Here is a 25427-nt window from a genome sequence, read left to right on the forward strand (position 1 = left end):
GAAGTGAGCTGACCAACAGCCACATACTGTACAGCAGGGGTGCCCACCCTTTTTTGACTTGAGAGCTACTTTCAAAATGACCTGCTCAATAAGATCTACCCACCTGAAAATACTTTAAATATGTACCTGAGGGGGCTTTAGAATTGCGGCGCTGGCATTACATATAGGATAAATGCACTTGGAATGGGAAATGGAGGGGAGAAATGGAATAGGTAGGGTTTTCTTGTATTTAATTTATAATGCTACTGATGTTTGTGCACAGCAACACTGAAAACTAAATGTTGCATTGTGGAGTTGAGCTGACAGGCGCTTTTTGATGCCAATCAATCAAAGTTACCTTTAATTCAAGTGGCAGATGCCAAGAATTGTCAATATTTAATTGAAATATTCTTTAGGGGCATGTCATGTGATCTACTTGCACAGCCTTTGTGATCTACCTTTTGGGCACCCCTGCTGTACAGTGTACATTGTTCCCTGCTGGCACAACTCACTAGCAACAGCAAACACACCAGTATACGTATACTGCATCCTTCAAGCACATTTATGTTTGTTAATTTCACTCTCCCTCCCTCTCACGCAAGCACACACACACCTAGCCGCAATTTGCAACTCTTTTATAATGGGATGAATCTAGAGTACCCTCCATTGACTCCCCACTCATCCAATTTGCATTTGCGATCTGCTTGTATTAAACAACATTAAATTCACCAACATTGCAGCTGTAGGGAAAGCTTGAATTATCCTCTTTCAATCTACAAGCTCAACAAACACCAAATTGCGGCTAACACCCACCCACGCACATGCACATTAATGCTACAACAACCACTCAGTTTGTTATGAAGATGAATTAACTTCTCTTTCAAACTGTCACACACTTGTGACTGAGCAGTTTCCACTTCCTAACAACCCAGACTACTCCACTCAACTTCCATGAGGTGTAAAGTTACATTATAAGTTGTTTGTTTCACTGTTTTTACTACAAACCATAAGGACCATGTGTCTGTCTGTTTGTTTGTAGCAGGTGTGTGCGGAGGGGGGAGAGGGTGTGGCTACCAGAGGGGTTTTAAAGAGCACTGCTTGAAGCCTGCTGCTCAGGGAGTGTCTACCAATTCACTGGAGCTTTTACTTTCTAGGGCATTTTCATGTCAAGGTCCATTATTTATTCTGCATTCACCACCATTTGATGACATTTAGCCTCTCAGACCCCAAACTGTCCACAATTCTATGCTGTATTGATGTGGTACCACAACGTTGATCAAAATAAAAAAATCTTCTACATTCTCTAATTGTGTAGACATGTAACATAAGTAATGCAGATGTTTAACAATAATTTACCTCTTGAGAGTGTAAAATGAAACCCATTGGACCCGTAAGGGTCCAATGGGTTTCATGTTACGCTCTCAAGAGTTAAAGATCTATAAGGGTCCATTCCCAACTCTCCATCATTTACACGAGCGGGTGTTCTTTATGGTCATTAATGCATTCCTGCGTTGCCGTGGGAACTCCGAAAGGTATCGCAGAAGTGCATTAATGAGGATAAAGAACACCCTCAAGTATAATATTGCAATTATACTTACCCTTAAAACTAAGATAATCACCAAAAAATGATATTTCTTTAATGACAGATGTATATAGTCACTATGACCACAAATGTCCCAAGAAACTAGCCTAGCCACCGAGTGGCTAGGCTAGGGAGAAAAACACAGCTGAAATCAGCATGAAAATGGTGTTCCTTTGCGCTGGTTTAAGGAACGGCTAGAAGCTGTTTCAACCAATCAGATTGCTTCCTCGAAACGACCTGTTGTATAATTAAGTTTAACTGGGGACCACATGGAACCCCCTCAAAGACCATTGGTGTTCCCCGCACTGGTTGAAACCACTGGTCTAGAGAAGGTTTAAGACAAGTGGTAAAAGTGCATGTGTGTATGATCCTATGTGAATATATTACGTCTCAACGTCTCTTTTGTCTTTGTGTGTGTGCGTGTGTGTGTGTGTGTGCGTGCGTGCAGAGCTGGATGCAGAGGAGTGGTGCAAGCTGCTGTGCGTGGAGTGCCTGGGCAGCCGTCTGAACGACATCAGCCTGGGCGAGCCAGACCTGTTAGCAGCGGGGGTGCAGCGGGAGCAGAATGGTGAGTGCCCAATTAGTCCCGCTGACACAGACACACACGCTCGGGGTCAATCTCTCTCTCTTAGCCCGCCCGCCGGGCCGCCACCAAGCACTTATAGCGGCTATGCTATAGCTGCAAGTCCCCCCCGCCTGTCAATAAATAAATATGTCTGTACTTCTTTCTGTAAAGCGACTTTGGGTACCTAGAAAAGCGCTATATAAATCGTATATATTATTATTATTAAGTGCAGTGGTGGACCGTACTTAGTGCATTTACCGTGCTTGAGTACTACTGTAATTTAGTATGTTTTTGTGTTTCTCTCTCTCTCTCTCTCTTTGTGAGGGGCGCTAGCCCCTCCTATATTCAGCTATTAGTGTAGATTTTCGTCTTACGTAACATTTAATTCCCATTGACAATTAATGGAGAATTTATGTCATATGTGGACGAGCAAATTGGCTATTTTTGTCCTACACAAAGATTACATTCCCATTGACAATGAATGGACAATTTTACGTATAGTGTCTGAGCAAATAGGCATAGTGTCTATTTTACGTGATGATGATGTACGATGATACAAAAATCACACAAGTGTGATTTTTTTACAAGCTCATGACTTTCACTCCACTACATTCTAAGAAGGGACTCTCTTTATAGTTTATAGGACCCAAACTTATAAAAATATATATTACGAATTAACCACTTAAGCCCTATTTCAAGTACTAGAGGTTGGGGCTGCTCTGCAGCTCTCACACCTACGCCACGCTGTGACGCTGTCTGATATGCCCCTATATGGAGCTCACTGTATCTGTCTGTCCTTGTCCCTTTCACGCATTGTGAGCTTGTAGGTCGTCTATTTTTCTTTGCATTTTTATGAAATGAAATGTTTTATACATATTTTCTTTTTATGTTCCACATCCAAATACAGCAATGCTCTCATTTCCCCTTTTTTAAATACTTTGTGCACCACTACAGCTACACTGGTGGATGTATACCTTCATGTTGAGTTATCTAAGTAAGTGTGTGTGTGTGCGTGTGCGTGTGCGCGTGCGTCTGCGTGCATACTAGTATTGCTGTACAGGTGAGGGCCAAAGTGTCCCCATAAGTATAGTAGAATTTGAGGACCATTTTCCTGGAAAAACAGTTTTGATTCATAGTTAGAAGAGATTTATTGAGTTACACTTAAACTTAAGAAAAGATTCAGGATGGTGTCTAGGGGTCTATTTTGAGCAATTTTTAATGCTCTCCTAAAATATTGATGTCCTCACAAGTATAGTAATGTGTGTGTTTGCGCGCGTGCCTGGGTGTGTGCGTGTGTGTGTGCGCACGTGCGTGTGTGTTGGAGGCTTGGAGCACAGGTCACAGGCTGTGCGGCTAGGGCTCTCTTCCAGGCCTAATGAGAAGTGCAGTGCATCACTGGCTTCCCTCATAATGAAGCTTGTCACAGAGATGGATGAGATTATAGCTCCTAAAGCCATGTGAAATGAATGTGCTTCCCCACATAATTCCACTAGCAGGAAATGGAAGTGGGAGACGGCGAAGCAGGACGGCAGGCTATCATCACAGCAGCGCCCCGTCCCTTTCCCCTCCCCGTGTCATTTGTAGACTCGCCAAGGAAATAGAAAAAAGCAACAGGCGAGGACGACGGACGGTTTAAAGTTATAAAAAAAGAGGGGGCAAGTAATTGAAAAGAATCTGTGGCAGAGAATGTGCAGAGCTTCCATTGTAACGTTTAGTGTGCGATTGTTTTCTTCGGCACAATAGGGTCAAAAAATAGGGTGTTGCACAAAACTGTTGTCAGCCACAAGATTGAATAAACTAAGCTACAAGAGGCTGTGGTATACTGTGGATTTTACACTGGCTATGAGGCATAAGCCCATAGGAAGCCCTATCTAAATATGGCAATATGAAAATCATATACATCCCAGTTAAAACGGTAAAAAAAGGAAAAAATAACTATAATGTTTACAATTTCAATGGAAGTTGCTCAGTGGCGTTTTGAAACACCCGGAAGACTGCCGGAAGTACCATTATAACTCAATGGCTCGAGCGAGCAGAAGTTAAGAGCGGTCTCAAATTTGAGGTCAGGGTTGACGCACGTTACGCACATGATGTCACTGAACGTCCGTCCACCTCCATGAACTTGCTGCAGTTCTAGTTTTGGCCAGTAGGACAGCCGTTCTGGGGGCTTGGTGACTGCCAGCACAAACCAGGACGTTGCTGTGCAGTTGAATGGAAGGTACCAAGTGCACTGATCGTTAAACGTTGTGGTATCTGCCACGTACGTACACAGGACTAATGGGTGGCGCCATATGAAAAACTAAATCTTGAACGGTAATATATCCATCGAACTTGAGGGTTGAATATTGTAAACAAGATGTTGGAGCGGTGATACTGATACGTGCGGCAGGTGTGATTTTATTGAGTATGTTTACATTTGAACTCTGGGTTTGAGTCCACAATGGTGAATGTGGCTTTGACGAGAATCTACAGTATACGAACACAATTGATGATAATTGTCATTGCATGTGGCCTGGGGTCGCACCTGGTCAGCAGAGAGTTTTGGGCGGGAAGAGTAGGCCCTATGTCGTCCCGGTGGGGGCTCCTCACTGCGAGAAAAGGGTCTATAAAGCTCTGAAAAGATCCTGCCAGTCAGTTTTCAGCAAATGGTGTCGAGTGTGTGTCGTGGTGACGTTCTTCGGACGGCGCCGTTCCTTCCTTTGTCGCCCTGAGCGAGACGAGTGGCTCAGTGCTGCTCACGTTTCAATTAGTAATCCTCCCCAAACGTAATAATAGATCAGAGTTATTACCAATAATTAGATCGGAGTTCATTTGAACTGCTCCTAAAAATAGAGCTTCCAAGGGATGACACAGCCATCTCCTCTCATCTCCCCACTGTAGACGCATGGCTTATTTTTGAATCATTAGGAATAATTACTAATATACATTATGGAGACCCCTCTATCCTCTCTCATTCTCTCTCTCTCTCTCTGTCTCTCTGTGCTCTTTTAACCACTTGAACCCCAGCGTCACTATTCTGGAGGCAGGTTTACATGATTTTGGTCTGTGGCCAGGACCCTGGGTGGACAAGAGGACACCAAAGGCCCGAGTCAATAATTATTGACTTTGTTAATATCACATGAGACAAGTAATGAGTGGCGGACATATTTACCAGTCCTAGGGAGATTTTTCTAATTTAGTCTGATGCAATTAACCACTTAATTAACCCTCGCAACTGTAATTCTGCTGTTGTTTCCTCCTACACTCTTTGCCAGAACGTGATGTGTTGTGAGGTTGTAGATCGGCTATTTCTGACAAATGTTCCCCTCAGAATAGGGTACCCCCTCTGGGGGAGAGCAGAAGAATGTTCCCCTCAGAATAGGGTACCCCCTCTGGGGGAGAGCAGGAGAATCCAGAATAGGGTACCCCCTCTGGGGAGAGCAGGAGAATCCAGAATAGGGTACCCCCTCTGGGGAGAGCAGGAGAATCAAATGTTCCCCTCAGAATAGGGTACCCCCTCTGGGGAGAGCAGAAGAATCAAATGTTCCCCTCAGAATAGGGTACCCCCTCTGGGGAGAGCAGAATAATCAAATGTTCCCCTCAGAATAGGGTACCCCCTCTGGGGAGAGCAGGAGAATCCAGAATAGGGTACCCCCTCTGGGGAGAGCAGGAGAATCCAGAATAGGGTACCCCCTCTGGGGAGAGCAGGATAATCCAGAATAGGGTACCCCCTCTGGGGAGAGCAGGATAATCAAATGTTCCCCTCAGAATAGGGTACCCCCTCTGGGGAGAGCAGGATAATCCAGAATAGGGCACCCCCTCTGGGGAGAGCAGGATAATCCAGAATAGGGCACCCCCTCTGGGGAGAGCAGGATAATCCAGAATAGGGTACCCCCTCTGGGGAGAGTAGAATAATCCAGAATAGGGTACCCCCTCTGGGGAGAGCAGAATAATCCAGAATAGGGTACCCCCTCTGGGGAGAGCAGGAGAATCAAATGTTCCCCTCAGAATAGGGTACCCCCTCTGGGGAGAGCAGGAGAATCAAATGTTCCCCTCAGAATAGGGTACCCCCTCTGGGGAGAGCAGGATAATCCAGAATAGGGTACCCCCTCTGGGGAGAGCAGGAGAATCCAGAATAGGGTACCCCCTCTGGGGAGAGCAGAATAATCCAGAATAGGGTACCCCCTCTGGGGAGAGCAGGATAATCCAGAATAGGGTACCCCCTCTGGGGAGAGCAGGAGAATCCAGAATAGGGTACCCCCTCTGGGGAGAGCAGAATAATCCAGAATAGGGTACCCCCTCTGGGGAGAGCAGAATAATCCAGAATAGGGTACCGCCTCTGGGGAGAGCAGGATAATCCAGAATAGGGTACCCCCTCTGGGGAGAGCAGAGTAATCCAGAATAGGGTACCCCCTCTGGGGAGAGCAGGATAATCCAGAATAGGGTACCCCCTCTGGGGAGAGCAGGAGAATCCAGAATAGGGTACCCCCTCTGGGGAGAGCAGAATAATCAAATGTTCCCCTCAGAATAGGGTACCCCCTCTGGGGAGAGCAGAAGAATGCAGAGAGCAGAGCAATAAGTTCCATTCCTTCGTGTTAATCAGTACCTTACATAACCCTGTTTAGGATGAGCAGCAGGTCGCCTCCAAAACTATTGAATTTAGATGTCTCCTGACTTTTTCATTGCTTCTTTTGTCTCCCTCTCCCTCTCCTTTTCGTTAAATAGGCTGTCCGTTTTGCAATTTGTGAAATTTCATGCATATGCAAGCTGGCAGGAGTGATAATTTCCAGTTCTGAGTGCAAATACAGTCGACTGAAATAACTTCTGTATTGATCCATGGAGAAGTTACTTCATGGTCTGTTACTTCAAAGAATGACAGAATTCTGAAAAGCGACCATAGCCAAATTTGACATTCATGACAGCACTATAATTTCATCAGCTCTTACAATCGCATTATGCAAACTTTGTGCTACCCATTTGTAATATGCCACAATCAAAACATGGAAATATATTCAGTCATTTCAGTCGTGCTTTGGAGTGACAATCTAAAAATAATCAGCCGCAAAATGCACTCTCTCTGTCACCGATCGTGTCTCTTCTGCCTTTTGGTCCCTTTTATCATCAGCCCTGATAACACAACAACAATAATGTCTGTCTGTGTCTGTCTGAGCGGTTTCCGAGCATTTGCTTTGTTATCATCACCCCCGATGATAACAACAAGATGAACCGTGTGTGTGTCTTGAATGCTTCCAGAGCGCTTCAACGTGTACCTGATGCCCACCCCTAACCTGGACATCTACGGGGAGTGCACCATGCAGATCACGCACGAGAACATCTACCTGTGGGACATCCACAACGCACGCGTCAAGCTGGTCATGTGGCCACTGAGCTCCCTTCGCAGATACGGACGAGACTCCACCTGGTTCACGTTTGAGTCCGGAAGGTACAGTAGGTGTGTGTGGTTGTGTGTGTTTCTGTGTGCATGCATACAGTACATACAGTACATACAGTACATACAGTACATGGAGTGGTGGCAAGAGGGAAACAAAACAAATGTCAAAGGGGACGGACGGACGGACGGATGGGCGGGGACGGACAGAAACACTTTTACAAAGCAACTTTGAAATTCCACAACATCCCAGGATATCAGGATATAGTCACACAGTCCTCGAGGCAATGAAGTATGTGGCAGGTGTCTAATTGTGAATATGCCTGTGTTACCAAGCAGCAGGAGGGGGTGTGGTGGAGGTGAGCGGGCGGGGTCGACATATGCCCTTACTGGGCTGCATTCAATACACTTGCCTTGTGTCTGACACCTGACTTGTGTCTGAACACAGCTTTGATGGATGTGTTCTGCCCGCCTCCCCCCATCAAACAAAATGTTTGGTCAAACCATATGGGCTCCCATTGGAAATGCATTGGAGCGGCCATTAAACACAGACACAAGACAGGTGTCTTGAATGTGTGAACGCAGCCCAGTAAGGCCATATGTCAACCCCATGCCCGCTCACCTCCGCCCCACCCCCTCCTGGTGCTGCGGCCATCTTGGAAACTAAACACAATATAAACAATTGTAGAAGAATAGTCTTGCCTGTCATCTCTCCTAATCGTACAAACATCAATACAGCATGGAATTGTGGACAAAATCTTATCCAACAATGACATTCTTATCCAACAATGACGGTGGTCCGTGACTCAAATGCCGAAAAAAGAATGGGCCTTGACATGTTGAAAACCACTGGTCTAAACAATATACTATCAAAATAATAATCTGTACATTGAAACTATAGAATACTAAGTACACAATTAACCTATCATCTGTCTAAATGACATGCTATCTCTCACTCTCTCTCTGGCTCAGGATGTGTGACACAGGCGAGGGTTTGTTCACGTTCCAGACAAGGGAAGGAGAGATGATCTACCAGCGGGTCCACTCTGCCACGCTGTCCATCGCCCAGCAACATGAGAGGATGCTAGAGGAGATGGAGAAGAGCTCCCAGGTACCGCACGCATGTCACCTGCTAGAGCCGTTATCCAGCCCTCTTATCCAGAGAGGACAGTGAGGCTAAACGCCTGCCTCACCACTGGCTTAGTAAAAGTCGCCCAGGAGAAGTGACTCATAATATAGGTCTGACAGCGGCCAGACGTTAGGTTGGTCGTTCAGTTAACTCTTTGACCAGTGCCAACAGAATGCACAGGGCCTTTTACTTTGAAAACCCAGAAAACACTAATTTATGCTTTTACTATTGACTTCAACATCGTTTCACATTTGCAACCACTGAATACAACCGGTTAAAACTGGTCTGTATCTAAAACCTCTTCCTGTCTGTCTTGACTCTACACCATCGCCGCCAACACAACCAGCACCAAACTGATGTTTTCTAGCAGAGAAAACACAAAACCGTTGCTTTTTAAATTAAATTGCAATATCTTTATCTGACTTAAACTTGGATCAAACAAAATAATAATTCAATTCAAATGAACAATCAAGATTTCAAAATACAAATGTTTCGCAAGTCTCGCAAAGTAATAGAAATAAAAAATCAAGTAATCCATAAGGTCATCAAATAAAAAGGCAACATATTCCCTTGTTATCACCCAGTATGTCTTTTTTTTCTTTCAATACTCATACCAGGATAAGAAATACATTTCTTCACACATTTATGTGGCACTGTCACAAATCTTTGTAACATTCTGCTATGCTTTTCAACTTGTACTCATTGAATTGGCAGTAGCAAAGGTAGAGTATCATTGGGCAAAGGGTGTGAGATTTTTGTTTAATTTAATTTAGACGTAGTTTAGTCATTATTTAAATTAATTTCTCCTGTGCGTTGTCACTGCTGCTGGCTCACCTGTCAGTGAGGAGCCCCCATCGGGAGGACGTGGAGCCTCCATCTTACTCCTCCCGCCAAACACTCCCTGACTTGGTCCCCCCACAGCACGTAGGCGGGCCCTGGCTGACTTCCCTCCCCCAAACACGGACCAATAAACAAAACTGAATGCACCATGGTGGATTCAAACGCCCAGACTCCATGGTGTTGGGCAGCTACTTTACCACTGCGCCAGCCGAGCGCCCGTTACTAAAGCTTTTCAATGATGATGTAATGACCAAATGTAATTTCATTATCAAGTTAAGCGTAGCAGTCTCTGTCTAGTTTGAATAGGAAATGAGTAATTTGCATCTACTGCGTTGTGGAGTACGCATGTAGAATCCCACCATAATTTTGAGAGAATGATGAATAAAATTAAACCCTCTTGAATCTCTCTTGAATCATGAAAAATCACTCCATGACATTCCATCGTTGTGTGTTGTAGATGTTTGCATTTGTTGCCGTAGTGTTGTATTGGCTTAACTACAAACACAGTGCCTCTGTGGAGATTCAGACAGCCAGCCTGCAGCTCTGTATGCTGCTATGTGTTCTCTAGGGTGTTTTATCTGTGTAAAAAAAGCCATGGTTCTGGGTCACAGCACACGGCCTGTCGCTGTCCATCAACAGTGGTGCTGAAACATTCGCAAATCGATGCATGCAGAGTGACTTGTGCTGTCCTTGGTTTGTCCATTTCGTCACGAGTGGCAAACCGTTTTCTTTTTCTGTGTGTACTTCAGACAAGTTTACTTGGCTCAATAAGTAACGATTCATTTTTATGACAGAACATCAGAATGCGCTCCGGAGAGCACTCTGTGTATGTGTGCCTCAGTGGTGTGTTAACTTGCACAAAGTGCTGTTGTTAAATTATTATTAGCACTTTACAAGTGGGATAATTTATAGAAATTATGTGTGGTGTATTTATGTGCCCCTCATGAAAATCTAATGCATCTCCTATTTGTTTATATTGGTGCTTACTGTAGCTCAAAGAATGTGGAACTACTGTAGTTAGACACACAAACATATGGAATAACTAAAATAAAGAAACTAACTAACTAACTAACGAGTTTGCTAGTACTCTACTACAGTCGCTTCCAGTGAGCACTTTTTTTTTTTTACAATTATCACACACACACACACACACACATATACACAGTTACACACACACATAAACCCTTCCCACCCCCCCATTCAAATGAAAGAAAAAGGGGGAAAAAATACATTTAGCACAGAAACAAAACATACACAAATGAAAATAATACTATACAATAGATCACAGTTAAGAGTTTTTTAGAAAATAAAAAATGAAATAAAACATTTATGTGCATGATAGGTGAGAAAAAAACGGTTGCCACATTCTGTCAAATACTTTCGTTTTAAGAGAAACGTCATATCTTATCTTTTCCATTTCTAGCAGGTTGGTCAATTCTGCTAGCAATACATTAAAAGTGGGTACTTCCACTCCTTTCCGATGGGTCAGAATATTCCTTTTTGCGATAACCATGCCATATTGTATGGCTTTATGTTGGTAGTGAGTCAGAAATGACAGGTCTTGAAATCCGCCCAGGATAGCACAGTAGGGGTCTGGGGTGATAACACAGTCAAACACGTCTGAGAAAAATTCACGTCACTCCAAAAATTTGTTAGTTTAGGGCACGACCAAAATAGATGTCCTAGGGAGCCCTCTGCCGTGCCACACTTTGAGCATAGTGGAGAAACAGAGGGATAAAATGAGTGTAGCTTAGTGCAGGAATAATGCAACCTGTGGATTACCTTAAATTGGATCAATTGATGTCTGGAGTTTATGGAGCAACTGTGTATGGTGTTAAGATATGATTCCCAGGCATCATCATCAATTGTTAAAACTAGATCTTCCTCCCAGGCCTCTTTCAGGTGTTGTGTAGAGGGAGATTCATATGATGTGAAAAAGTCTACCATTTGTGAAACCAGACCCTTAGATGGTGTTGGTTCATGATTGCATAGAAATCATGTGAGGGAGGTAGAGTAGATTAAAAATGTGGTATATTTCTGCGCGTATAGTCTCTGACCTGGAGGTATGGGAAGAAAAGCATGATTATAATGTATAGGCGTATAAGCAGATATTTCAGGTAGTTTATATGCTTTCCTTATTTGGTACCAGATTCTCAGAGAATGTTTAACCAAGAAAATATTAGAGATGGAAGCCAGGGATTTTTTTGTTGAAAACAAAAGGGCAGGCAGGGACGTTTTATGGATATCCTGTTCTATGGTGAGCCATGAGGGGGTTGAGCTGGTGATTTTGCCTGATAAGCGTCTATCCAGTACATTAAAGCTCTAGAGTTAGCAGCCCAATAATAATGCTGGAAGTTAGGGAGGCTTAGACCTCCCACACTTTTGGGTTTAGTTATGTGCTTTTTAGATATGCGGAGAAACTTGAAACCCCATATAAATGGCATTATGGTAGAGTCCAGTAATTTAAAAAAGGTTTTGGGTAAAAATATAGCAAGATTTTGGAAAAGATATAGCAGTCTGGGCAGTGTCACCATCTTGATCGCGTTAACACGGCCAATCATGGACAAGGGCAATAGTCTCCAGGTTTCGATGTTGGATTTTAATTTTTCAACCGCTTTCAAATAGTTTGTTTTATATATCAAATTAGGGTCCTTAGGTATCGTAAGACCTAAATACTCAATTTGATTGACAGCAATACGGAATGGTAAACTTCCAAGAAACTCAGGGCTCATTCCAGTGAGCACATTAATTAAACTAAATGAATGAATTAGACTCCACAGAAAGCTCTAGCACTGCGTGTTTGATTTAGGCCAGTTAGACCCTCACTGCTGCTACTGTGTCCAGCATTGCTTTTCAGAAATCAGTGAACATGTACAATATAAATCATATTTTCAAGATGTTCTGAGCGCACGCACACGCACACGCACACGCACACACACACACACACACACACACACACACACACACACACACACACACACACACACACACACACACACACACACACACACACACACATCCACACATCACAGTGGGGAGCAGCCAGTGCTCTAGCCAAGAGTACCCAGAAAGCATGCGACGCCCCGTGGTTTTAGCGTCCGTTTCTTCCATCCTCCCATTCTCTCCCTCCTTTGCCATCATCTGTATTCTTTATTTATGTAAGCCTGCCTAGAGCTTGATGAGCCTTGACCATATGGCCATGCTCCTGGACCCCGCCATTTGGGACGTGTTCCAAACGCAGCGCTTAGCCTCGGTGCTATAAATCACAGGGATAGCTGCAGAACACTGACCACTTACACTTACATCATGGCTCTTGGGAATATCATGTTTACTATTAAGTAGATTCTGTTTACTGCACCCTCCTCCCCCATTTTCTTGTTAAATTCATTACACAAATTTGTCGACAGCAGCGAAAGTGGTGCCCTATCTCTGAGACCACTCCTTTTAATGATTAATTATAAAAATATATTTGTTTTCAGGAATTCAAATTCAAAAATAGAAAGAAATGGTAAATGGTGCATTTTTATAGCTTTACATAGATTGTTACATTCACACACACACATTCATACACCGATGGCGGCGGAAACCATGCAAGGCACCAACTAGCACATCAGGAGCAATTAGGGGTTCAGTGTCTTGCTCAAGGACACTTCGACACTAACTCTGGGGGAGCCCGGGGGGAGCCCGGGTTCGAACTGGCGACCTTGCGGTTACCATCCAGCCACTCTACCCCTGGGCCACCGCCGCAGCAAAGCAGGAAATCCATTCATTTACCAAAAGAAAACCCCCCAAGTATGGAGATAAGAGGTCTCTGCCTGACAGCAACGGTATTTAAAAAAGGAGTAGGGTACATTCTGATGCACTGAACGTCACTAGAAAATATCTTCCTCCGCCCAGGCGGTGGCGTAACCGTCTGGGCACCCGACTGGTGATCCAGTTGCAGTGTGCCGCGGGTTCGACTCCCGAGCCCGACACGGCCTTTACTGCATGTCATCCCCCCATCTCTCTCCCGTTTCCTGTCAGCATACTGTCTGTCCCTTCAAAAACCAATAAAAGGCGTAAGCCGCAAAAAAATAATATATATATATATATCTTCCTCCTCACGCATTCTGAATTAAATTGGCACTTGAAAAAAATGAAAATGTTCTGGATATATGTAGCACGCGAGGCCCCTTTCCCCCTGCCACTTGTTTACTTCCAAAGGAGCCATCCTCCTTGCTGCGTGTGGCTTATGAGTGCCTGGGAACGAGGAGGAAACTGTAAAAAGGTTTATTTTTCCGCTTTCAGATCCACTCCAGAGAGATGCTAACCAAGTCCATCTCGCTGCCACGCAGTGCCTACTGGCAGCACATCACGCGGCAGAACAGCGTGGGGGATCTCTACAGTTACCAAGGTGCGGACATGCAGCTACTAATTATCATATGCACACAGTATTGCTGTTCCCCCCCTCCCCCCTTCCCCCGCTGCTGTAAATTGCTATGTGTGTGGACTGTGGACCATATTGGGTGCAATGGAGGCACAGCCAGGGATGAGGGAGGGAGGAGGGAGGAGGGCAGGGAGGAGAGAGGGAGGGAGGTTTTATTTATTTGAGAGGCCGGTGTTTTCGTGCATGTGTGTGCGGGAGAGATGCCATATCGACAATATCATTAAGCAGTGGTTTAATCCGTCACAGCGTGTACAGATATGTGTGCTGTGTGTGTGTGCTGTGTGTGCTGTGTGTGTGTGTGTGCTGTGTGTGTGTACTTGTGTTACTATGCACGTTAGGACCAAATGTACCCACACGAGTACAGTTTGATAAATGGATATTGTGAGGACAATATTCCTGGTCCTCACAAATTAAATTGATGTTTTCATGGCCTAAAAATATATATTAGTTTACAATTAGTGTGTGTGTGTGTGTGTGTGTGTGTGTGTATGTGTACGTACGTACATACATACATACATACATACATACTGTACATACATACATACATACTGTATATACATACGTGCCTAATTATTATTATTTTATTATTTTTAAATTTATGAAGGTATTGCGGGCAGGGATTTTTACAAAAAAGCCCCCCTTTTAAAATACATACACACATATATACTTTCATACATTTTAGAAGTTGAAGCAGTTTTTAAGGACCCACTTTTAGGCCAGTGCACCAGAGCAAGCTTTTGCCTTTTTAAAACCCTACCCATTTTAACCAAATACATAGATACATACGTGCCTAAACGCAGAGCAGAGGCAGGGAGGTGATTAGTGCGCTGATGAGATTATGCCGTGTCCATGGTATTAGTTGATTAGTAGACTTTATCTGGGGATTAGAGTCCTTGGCTTTCACTGATAATACAAATGAGAAGAAGCCAGGCAAAGATGAAAGACCATGTTAGGTTTTCCCCGTTTTTTTATCACTTAATTATGGCCCGGTAAGCTCAAAAGCAATTGCCATTCTTTTATTACACAAATTATCATTCTTTGTGTGTTGTAATAAAATACAAATAAATAAAATAAAAACGATTAAGACAGAAGTACAAAGAAAAGGAAACTAAATGTGCAAGTCATGCATCGCCAGACCGAGTGCCACGCTATGAGCTTGTAGATCTGCTATTTTTTTAAATCGTGAAAATGTGGCGCAAATCTTTGAATATATATTCTTTCCCAGTGAACCCTTTTAACTCAAATCTTTGCTTCTCGGGGGTCCCTGACTCCCTGGAACAATATATTTTGAGATTGGGGCCCGGGGTCAAATACATATAATTCTGGGGGTTCTTGACATGAACTGTCAGGATTTAGAAGGCATTTGTAGAATCGTCCTCAGGTCTAAATGGGTTTATGTAAATCTGCAAAGTAACTAGTAACTATAGTAAGCTGTTGTAAAAAAAGAGCTGCCCTCCTCCCCCTCGCTCATATGAATTCAGTGTTGGCATTATCTCCTTGTTTTTTCCCCTCCATGAATAAATTGAATGCTTCAGTGTGTTTGAGGACACGGCGAAAAGGTCCCACTAGGCAAAGCAGCAGAGCCACAAGGTGATTCTGGGACAGAAAACCCATTCCCTGCCGTGATGCGAGGGAGGCATGTGACCATAAAAGACACATTTGTCAGAAGAGAAGGCTCAGAGAGACGAGCTGCCATGTTGGATGTTAACATGGCCACAGGGGTTGCCTAGATTAGCCTGGGGCAGGTGTTCCCAGCCTGTGGCCCGGGGCCCGCTGGTGGGCCAGAAGGTGGTGGAAAAAAAGCATTTTGTTTTTTTTCTGTAAAATCTTTAAATGGGAATTTTCATTGTGATACTGATGAATAGGAACATAAAGTAATACGTTAGTTCCATTGAGCCAAAACAGAACACAATCGATTGATTGGTCATTACAAATAAATGTGCTCTGCAAAATGCATGCAGCCAACCTTTTGTTTGTGCAAGGCAAGTTTAATGATAATAAGGTATTACTATTTTCACAATAAGATGATACAATTTCCATCTCATTGTTGGGCTGTGGACAGCCGAGAAACCTAATATAAACTAGAGCCTTTCTCTTTGGAAAGTTAGCATGCTAAAATTTGTTTGTTTTTGCATTTATGTGTGTGTATGAAATGACCAAACCTGCCTACCAATGATGTCACTGGTGGGCAGGATTCTGCCCATAGCCCTTCTCTAAGACGCTGAGTGAGTGAGTAGACATAAATGGTGACATCATATTGAGCATTAGTGAGGACCAAGATAGGTTTAAATAGTTTTACTGTAAGTGCTCCCTTTAAGCATTTAGTACAAGTTTTGTTGAGCTTACACTGCAAATTGTTGTCCTCGTCTTTCTTGGCAATTAGAGTTAAATGTTTTACTTATTTTACCACTAATGAGAGATATATATCTCTCATGATAACCAATATCTCCTAATATGTGGGAAAGAATAAAATTCAGTGAAAGAGGTGATTAGAAATGGAGCATTTTGACCACGCAAGTTAGCTGTCTTGCTCCTTCGGTATAACACGGCATGCATGATGAATATCCAATCAGCACAGTCAATTTGCTGAGTCATGGTCGGGTTGCGTTCAAATACCCCGTGGGTCCCGGGAATAATTAAGGAACACTGTTGCCTGTCCTATTGAGGTTTGCCGCTATTTGTTTATTTCTTTTTCACTTAACTGGGGAGCTGGCAGTGAATTCGCTCCTTTATTTCAATACGCAGCACAGCCACTTTCGTTTGAACAGAAACCCCCCATAAACTTATTTGCCACATGTTTATTAGTCTCCCAAGCATCTCCCAAGCAGCAGAATTTCCTTTCACTGCTACGCTGATGACACTCAACTTCCAGGCTGATTACTTCAACACACTACTCATCGTCATCTGAATCCCTAACAAGAGCCTCCAGAGGCTCCAGTACATTCAAAACAGCGCTGCTAGGATCCTGATGAGAGTTGCAGTGCGAGTGCGAAGATAACCATATTACACCCATCCTCTCCACTGGCTCCCCATCACCTTCAAGACTGAATACAAGATCTCCCTTTTCACACATCAGTGCATCTATTCTACGCCTCTATGGCAATTGCCATGCTTTTAACCCTGTAGTGTGTGCGCATCGAACAGACTCCACCCAACAGGGAACTGCCCATAGATCCGAAGTCCCAGTGACATAATAAGGTAATATTAGGCAAGACTAGAGTACATTTCTTACATTGACAACAATGAAATGCAGTATACATGTACTCTGAATGGGAAAACTTTTGTTTAGTTTTTTGCTTTTAGTCAAAATAAGAAATAATCTTGCATTATAATTGTGTTTGTTAAAAAGATAACAATTTAAATAACTGATATCAATATGTGGACCCATAATACGTTTTGCCATTATTAATTAATTAAATCTTGCAGCTATATAACAGACAGACATGACAGCAATGGTACAAAAATGGTTTAAAGCAAAAATACAGTAGTATTTGTATTCTTTTATTATTATTTTTGTAATCACTTCAGGCCTTTTGGTGAATGGTCAGGGCATCAATATATATGGATATATTATTGTGATATGGCATAAGTGTTCTATAAAAATATAAAGATCGGATCGGGAAATATTGGTATAGGCAGATCTCAAAATCAAATGATTGGAATGGGATTGGGAGCAAAAGAACATATGATTGGGACATCCCTAATACAAAGAACATATGATTGGGACATCCCTAATACATAGAACATATGATTGGGACATCCCTAATACATAAAGAACATATGATTGATCCCTAATACATAAAGAACATATGATTGGGACATCCCTAATACAAAGAACATATGATTGGGACATCCCTAATACAAAGAACATATGATTGGGACATCCCTAATACAAAGAACATATGATTGATAACATATGATTGGGACATCCCTAATACAAAGAACATATGATTGGGACATCCCTAATACAAAGAACATATGATTGATAACATATGATTGGGACATCCCTAATACAAAGAACATATGATTGGGACATCCCTAATACAAAGAACATATGATTGGGACATCCCTAATACAAAGAACATATGATTGGGACATCCCTAATACATAAAGAACATATGATTGATCCCTAATACATAAAGAACATATGATTGGGACATCCCTAATACATAAAGAACATATGATTGATCCCTAATACATAAAGAACATATGATTGGGACATCCCTAATACAAAGAACATATGATTGGGACATCCCTAATACATAAAGAACATATGATTGATCCCTAATACAAAGAACATATGATTGGGACATCCCTAATACAAAGAACATATGATTGGGACATCCCTAATACAAAGAACATATGATTGGGACATCCCTAATACAAAGAACATATGATTGGGACATCCCTAATACATAAAGAACATATGATTGATCCCTAATACATAAAGAACATATGATTGGGACATCCCTAATACATAAAGAACATATGATTGATCCCTAATACATAAAGAACATATGATTGGGACATCCCTAATACAAAGTCAATGTTGCTGTTTCCATTTCATACACCCCTGCTTTACATCCATTTGTTTATTATTATTGTCCATTTGTTTGACCAGGCATATTGCGTGATGCCACATGTACTCTACCAAATTTGCTGTAAATCACACCAATAAAAATGTAAATAATATCTTCCCTGACATTTAACACTGGTTTTCTAATGTTATGCAGGTTGCACGGTTCACTGAATAGGCACTTGAAGCGAAAATGCTTCAATTACCAGCTCTAAGATTGGAATGAAAAAGCACATTGTCTTGTTTTAAATAGGCACATTTCTGAACAATTTCGTGTCATTTCACACAAGTTCTCACTTTACCTTTTTTCCATCCCACTCTCTTATTTTATCGTGCAGTTGCATTAGCAATTCTAATGGCACGGAGCGCTGCGTTTGTTTGATCCGCTATAGTGATATGCAAGGTTTTTACAGAGGGAGCGAACCATCAAAGGCATGGGGACAAGATAAGTGTTTTGGTTGATAACACTGCCTTATCTGCAACAGGTGACAAGAAATACTGTACGTAGAGACTGAACCCCGTGAAAAATGCATACATGCCAGAAACAATTGACAACAATTAAGGCTATTTTTTTCAGCTAGGACCCACAACCACAGCCATGAATTATTTCAGTAAAGTGAACTCAATTATTTTGGTGGCTTTGGACTGAACTTTCCTCTACCCCTGTCCTGTGCATGCAATATATAATTCTCTGGCTGGCTTGCTAGGTTTTGCATACAAAGCCAGCTGTCAGCACTCTTACATAAGCCTGGACTCGTGGTACTAGTAGCCCTTCGCTCTCCAGTTACAGGTGTTACTAGGAGGCCATCTGGGTTATCACACACAGTGAGGCAGATGTAGACAGGGGTGTGTGTGTGTGTGTGTGTGTGTGTGTGTGTGAGTGTGCACGACTGCGCGCGTGCGTGTGTGTGTGTGTGTGTGTGTGTCCTCCCTTTCTCAGTCTGCTCCAGTCCAGCAGCTGCCACCCCAGGCCAGATAGGATGACACGACCTTCCCTAGTAATGAAAAGGCACTGACAAATCACTGTCTGCTTCTGAAAGGGAGAGGGGAGCAAAACAGAGCAGAGAGGAGAGAAGAGGGAGAGGCGAGGAGAAGAGGGAGAGGAGACATGCTGCCACCATCTTTCCTGTAGTGTGTGTACAGCATGTACATTATTACAGTATGAACATCAACGTGCATATTACTAAGTGTGTGTGTGTGAGGAGGGGGGGGGGGGGGCATACATGAAGGAGTACGGTCCTCCTCATCCAAACACTGCTGTTTATGACCACAGAGATGATTAGATCTGCTGCGGCTCCCATGAGCCTCTGCTTCCTGCAGACCAAATTGGCCTAGCTTGAGAAAAGGGATTGTCTTGGCAAAGATGTGCGAAGGATATGCCTGGTTGAGCACCAATCGTTTCAGCAATCTATTAACCCATTAAAGGGACACTTCACCCTTTTTGCAAAAACATATATGTTAATGACGTTTAGAAGCTTTAGAACACTTTCCTGGGGGTCTTTATGTGTGTAATATGTGGTTTTAAATATTTTAGATTGTAGCAGTGAGCACAGTGTCTCTGATGTCATGGACACTGGTCTCACTACCTTCCTGGACTACAATTCCCACAATTATTTGGTGCACTGCTCCTCCTTGTGAATAGGTGGAGGGCTGTCTTACTAAAACAACATGTAGTCCAGGAAGGAAGTGAGCCCAGTGTCCATGACATCAGAGACACCGGGCTCACTGCTACAATCTAAAATATCTAAAACCACATATTACACACATAAAGACCCCCAGGAAAGTGTTCTAAAGCTTCTAAACGTCATTAACATATATTTTTTTGCAAAAAGGGTGAAGTGTCCCATTAAAGATGGAGCGCTGTGATTTCTTCTTTTTACTTTTTCTGTTTTGCTGCGACCTACAATGAAAATCAGTCAGTCCCTTCGTCACGTCTCCATATATGGTTGTCAGTCCATCACGTCTTGTGACACGTCACACCACCATATATGGCCATCAGACCGTCACGCCTCGTGACACACTCCATATATGGCCGTCTCCATATATGAAGATCACGACACTGACTTCATCAAACCCTGGATAGCCATACATGGAGAAGACTGGATCATCACCTAATCTGCGTACAGTACATGTATCTGGAGCTGGCCAGCAACTCTACATCTGACCTCAAACCTCAAACCCTTAGATCTCCATATATGGAGCTGACCTGTTCTGACATTCCAGATGTTGATCCTTCCAACCCGTCCTTCCTCTTTGATGTCTCCCTTTTGACTGATACCTGTCCATTCAAACTCTAGTTATTAGTGCAGCCACGCCTGGCAGCCGGTGAACAACAGGCCCAAAAATTAAGGCCTGGCCCTACCTGGACCTTAACTGGGCTGGACCGAGGCCCCGCCCCCGTACTAATTAGTACAACATTTTGCCCTACCCGGCCCGAAAACATAAATTAAACGACAACAAAAAAGGTCCATATGGGCATTTCAGCGCGACCTCGCCCTCAGTGCGCCGCTTCCTGCTCAGGGCGTCTTACTGGTATGTGTCTGGTGTTAACATTACTCTAATAGTTATAATATTCAAATATGTCTTCCCTGTGTATTTGTGGTTTCTTCCTGAAAGCTGAAAGCCTTTGAGTCAAAAGGTTAAATTGAAGAAATGGGCCTCAGGCCTTAAAGATGGAGAGCCGTGATTTTTTCCCCCGATGTAGATGAACAACATCTATATATGAGCTGCAAGCTTGTATATCTGCTATTTTTAAGAACCACTAAATCCTAAGAAACGTTGCTAGGCTATATACTGTATGTGTATGTATATATATACATACACACACACACACACACACACACACACACACACACACACACACACACACACACACACACACACACACACACACACACACACACACACACACACACACACACACACACACACACACACACACACTTTTTTTGGTTTATTTGTGAAGCAAGGACAGCAGTTGTTAATTTCAAACCACTTTCAAGTAACCTACCCGTCTCTATTTTGGGCATGTCATTATAGGCGGAAAATCAAAGATTTCCCAAAAGCATTGATCATATTCCCCAAACCGGAGTCCATGTTGTATACTTCAGGGAGCAGTGTACAACAAAGACACAGGTGGTCACGTGTTGTCATGGTTTCCCTACAGTATATGCTGTACACACAACTCGCTGTCCTGTCCGTCTGTCGCACACAGACGCTGTACACAGACAGACAGGTTGACAGCGGTCACCAGGCACCACCGAGCTTGTGTTTTATGTTTCCTGTAGTGGGGAGTTGGCAGTGTGACACACAGTATTTACCCCACAGGGCACTTTGATGGCATCATGATTGCTGGCTCCACACCACACGACACCGAGTGCCACTGTGTGTGTGTGTGTGTGTGTGTGTGTGTGTGTGTGTGTGTGTGTGTGTGTGTGTGCGTGCGTGCGTGCATGCGTCAGACAAGTCAGTCAGCTAGTACCAACTTAGAAAGGTCCAACTTCACTGTAGAGCGCTAAGTAGTTAGGCTGTTACTTTTTCTTCAGAAACCTGACCCTGTGCACACACACACACACACAATACGGGAAAGCGTAGACATAATTGTATTCATACTCTCTGTGCGTCTGCGCTGATCAGCAACTTATAGCATCAAGGACAGAGAAGGGAGTGATCGCTTTGTCAATTTGAAGTTGTCCTCCATTTGAAATGAAAGCGTCCATGGGAAGAAACAATCTCAATTTTAATTTGTTAATCAAATTTAAATTCGCTAGCAATCCTTAGCTGAATGGATTCAACAGTTACAATAATTAAAAAAGTTGCTGACATGCAACTACATTTCTTGGCTATAGTTGGAATCGTGCAGAGGCCAGATGGCCCAGAGTGGTCCAGGGTTAGGGTTGATTACAGTGTATTTCAGAGGTTTTGCACCTTCTGAAATATTGATCAGATCGAGGCCAGGTCCTCCTTGTCGAGTGCAAGATCAGCAGCCCTGCCGGCCCTCCTATCCTCGGCTTACCTCACGCTGCACACATCTACAAACAGCCATCTAATGTATTATTGATGGTCACACAGCCACTCCTCCGTCCCACCGCAAGTATCCATTACTGCTTCTTCCCTCGGTTATCTACTATGAACTGAAGAACAAATGGGATGATTAATTTGGATTACTGAGATAGACAAGCAGACAGGGAGAGCGAGAGAGAGATATATAGAGAAAGAGTCTCTGAGGTTATGTTAAGCAGATAATCCAAGTGGGTAAGGCCAACGTGATTCAATCAAGCTGATTCGTTATGTCATTGTTGTTCCCAGGGCATGGCGGTTATCACCCCCTAGTGTTTGCATTGAACCTCAAATAAATGCATGCATACAATTCAGTGTACTGCGCCAGGTGGGGCATGGATCTCCAACTTCCATCGTTACAAGAACTCCATATGGGCATAAATAACATACATAATAACTGGGTGGGGCACGCATTTCCAACTTGCATCATTCCAAGTAGGCCAGTGCCCAACGGGCACCACTTTAGTCTATCTAGTATCTATCTATAAATGCACTGTATGTCTGTACTGTACGTGTGTACGGTTGTAATGCACATAACTTGAGAACCGTTAGCCCCACAACTTCAAATTTGACACACACACATGGAGTGCAGTGCCCGGTGTCGAGTCAATCGGACCCACGTTTGTCCAGAACCGCCACAAAAGGCCTCTGCCCGGGGCCCCTGCCCAGGGTCCATATATGGAGCTGGCCTGTTCTGACACTCCATATTTGGGCATGCCTGACACAGAACTCAATATAGGAATAAAGGGACACAGAGAGACATATACATAAATCTCCATATATGGGCATAAAAGGGACACAGACAGATGGGTGGAACGGGTACGCTGACACGGGTACAACGGGTACACTGACACAGGTACAACGGGTACACTGACACAGGTACAACGGGTACACTGACACAGGTACAACGGGTACACTGACACAGGTACAACGGGTACACTGACACAGGTACAACGGGTACGCTGACACAGGTACAACGGGTACACTGACACGGGTACAACGGGTACACTGACACAGGTACAACGGGTACACTGACACAGGTACAACGGGTACACTGACACAGGTACAACGGGTACTCTGACACGGGTACAACGGGTACACTGACACGGGTACAACGGGTACTCTGACACGGGTACAACGGGTACACTGACACGGGTACAACGGGTACACTGACACAGGTACAACGGGTACACTGACACAGGTACAACGGGTACACTGACACAGGTACAACGGGTACTCTGACACAGGTACAACGGGTACTCTGACACGGGTACAACGGGTACGCTGACACGGGTACAACGGGTGTTGCATAGCCGGGTGGGGCATGGATCACCAACTTCCATCGTTACCGACTCGGTGCTGTACAGCCGGGCAGCGGCCTAGTACATCAATTGCATAAAGACAGTGTAGTCGTGCCTCAGTAATCTAGGATCATACTGTAGGTAAGCCAAGAACCGAGCATCAGTATAAACGGTATCATGTAAAAAATAAATAATCTGTACATTAATTATTTTACTGCTAAGTACGAACATGCAACTACACCTCTAAATCACATTTCTAGTAGCCTCATATGCTAACTTGCTGTTCAAGTTACTTTTAAAAAGTAATAGTTAAGTTATAGTTACTGCTCTGAAAAAGTAACTAATTACTTTACTAGATACTAAATCATGAAAGTAACTAGTTACTAGTTACTTTACTTTAAGAAATAATGATAATCATTATAGCTTACATTATGAAATGTAGTGGAACAATAAAACATATATTCCATTTTAGAAAATTCACTGAAAAAGTATTTCTGCACATTGGCCCTGTATTCCCACTGGTATTTTGCGGACTTGTGCTTTCATTTGAAATGTACCCATTCTACATACAGTACTGTGAAATAAAAAAATCAATCAATTAAACCAGTTCTCTGAAAGCAGCAGATTGCACCATTGAGATGGGAAGCATCTCCTCAACAACATGCCTGGCAATCAAGGTCGTGTTGACTCTGGGTGACATGCTGTGGTGATTTAAAATCTATTTTGGTCTGTTGTGTTGGTCCATCTGAGTCACTGGTTTGGGTGCTGGTAGAGGTTGTGTAGCACCATGGACTTTAATTGTTAAGGTGCTTCATTAAGGGTTTGTGTGTGTGACCGTTTACCCCATAACGCAAGACCCACCCAACTCTGTCTCTGATTGGCTTACCCTGAAATATTGTCCTACGTTGACCAATCATCACCTCTTCTGCGGCGTGCTTTTCCTCAAGTTAGTGTGAAAGTCCATGTGGTCTCCGAGGCTAGTGTGAGAGTGGAGAGCACAGAGCTGTCAGAGCAGATAGAGCTGCTGCAGAGAGAGAGCAGTCGCCTGTAAGATGACAGATAGACTCAGTGTGCTGCATGGGGAAACATTTCACTTGGATCACATAACATAAAGCTGGTAACGCACCACAGTAACTATAACGGTGTTACTGAATGGGAAACGGTAACTAGTTACCTTAACAGTTACCGCAATAAGTAGTTGTGTTAACGTAACACTGGCTTACAGTAACAACAAACACATACATATCAAACTAGAAAAAGGGTCTCCACCAGGTCAGGAACGTCTGTTGTGCTATAGACAATGTGTACCATTCGTGTGATGTTTGGACAAAATGTGTAGGACTAATATAAACATGTTTGTTTTGAAAAATGTGCCTCCTGGTGGCACTATAATAGGGCAATGTTTTTTATACTTTATATTAGATGAGCTGATGTTCTTTCACTGTGTGTGTCCCGACTCCCCGTGTCTAGCAATCTGGGAACCCAGCCGGGAAAAACAGCGCTCTCTTGCAGCGCTCGATCTGAGAAATTATTGTCTGAGTATTTGTATTCATTATATGGCATAGCAGTGGCCGTGATTTTCTGCTTCCACTGAAAAATCGT

The 25427-nt window shown here is 43.3% G+C and overlaps 1 protein-coding gene across 2 annotated transcripts in view; it reads left to right on the plus strand.

Annotated features, from left to right (window-relative positions):
- Window positions 1-25427, plus strand: part of dok6 (docking protein 6) — an 89537-nt gene that overhangs the window by 61652 nt on the left and 2458 nt on the right. Inside the window, exons 4-7 of one of the 2 annotated variants that reach the window (XM_083777978.1) lie at window positions 2010-2129; window positions 7359-7557; window positions 8467-8605; window positions 13751-13856. In XM_083777978.1, the coding sequence (XP_083634104.1) occupies window positions 2010-2129; window positions 7359-7557; window positions 8467-8605; window positions 13751-13856 (564 nt within the window). The remainder of the gene's footprint in view (window positions 1-2009; window positions 2130-7358; window positions 7558-8466; window positions 8606-13750; window positions 13857-25427) is intronic. The other variant, XM_083777979.1, reaches the window with a different exon arrangement.

The sequence above is a fragment of the Protomyctophum parallelum genome (genome assembly GCF_964188405.1).
Source record: "Protomyctophum parallelum genome assembly, chromosome: 12".
In the NCBI taxonomy this organism is placed as follows: domain Eukaryota; kingdom Metazoa; phylum Chordata; class Actinopteri; order Myctophiformes; family Myctophidae; genus Protomyctophum; species Protomyctophum parallelum.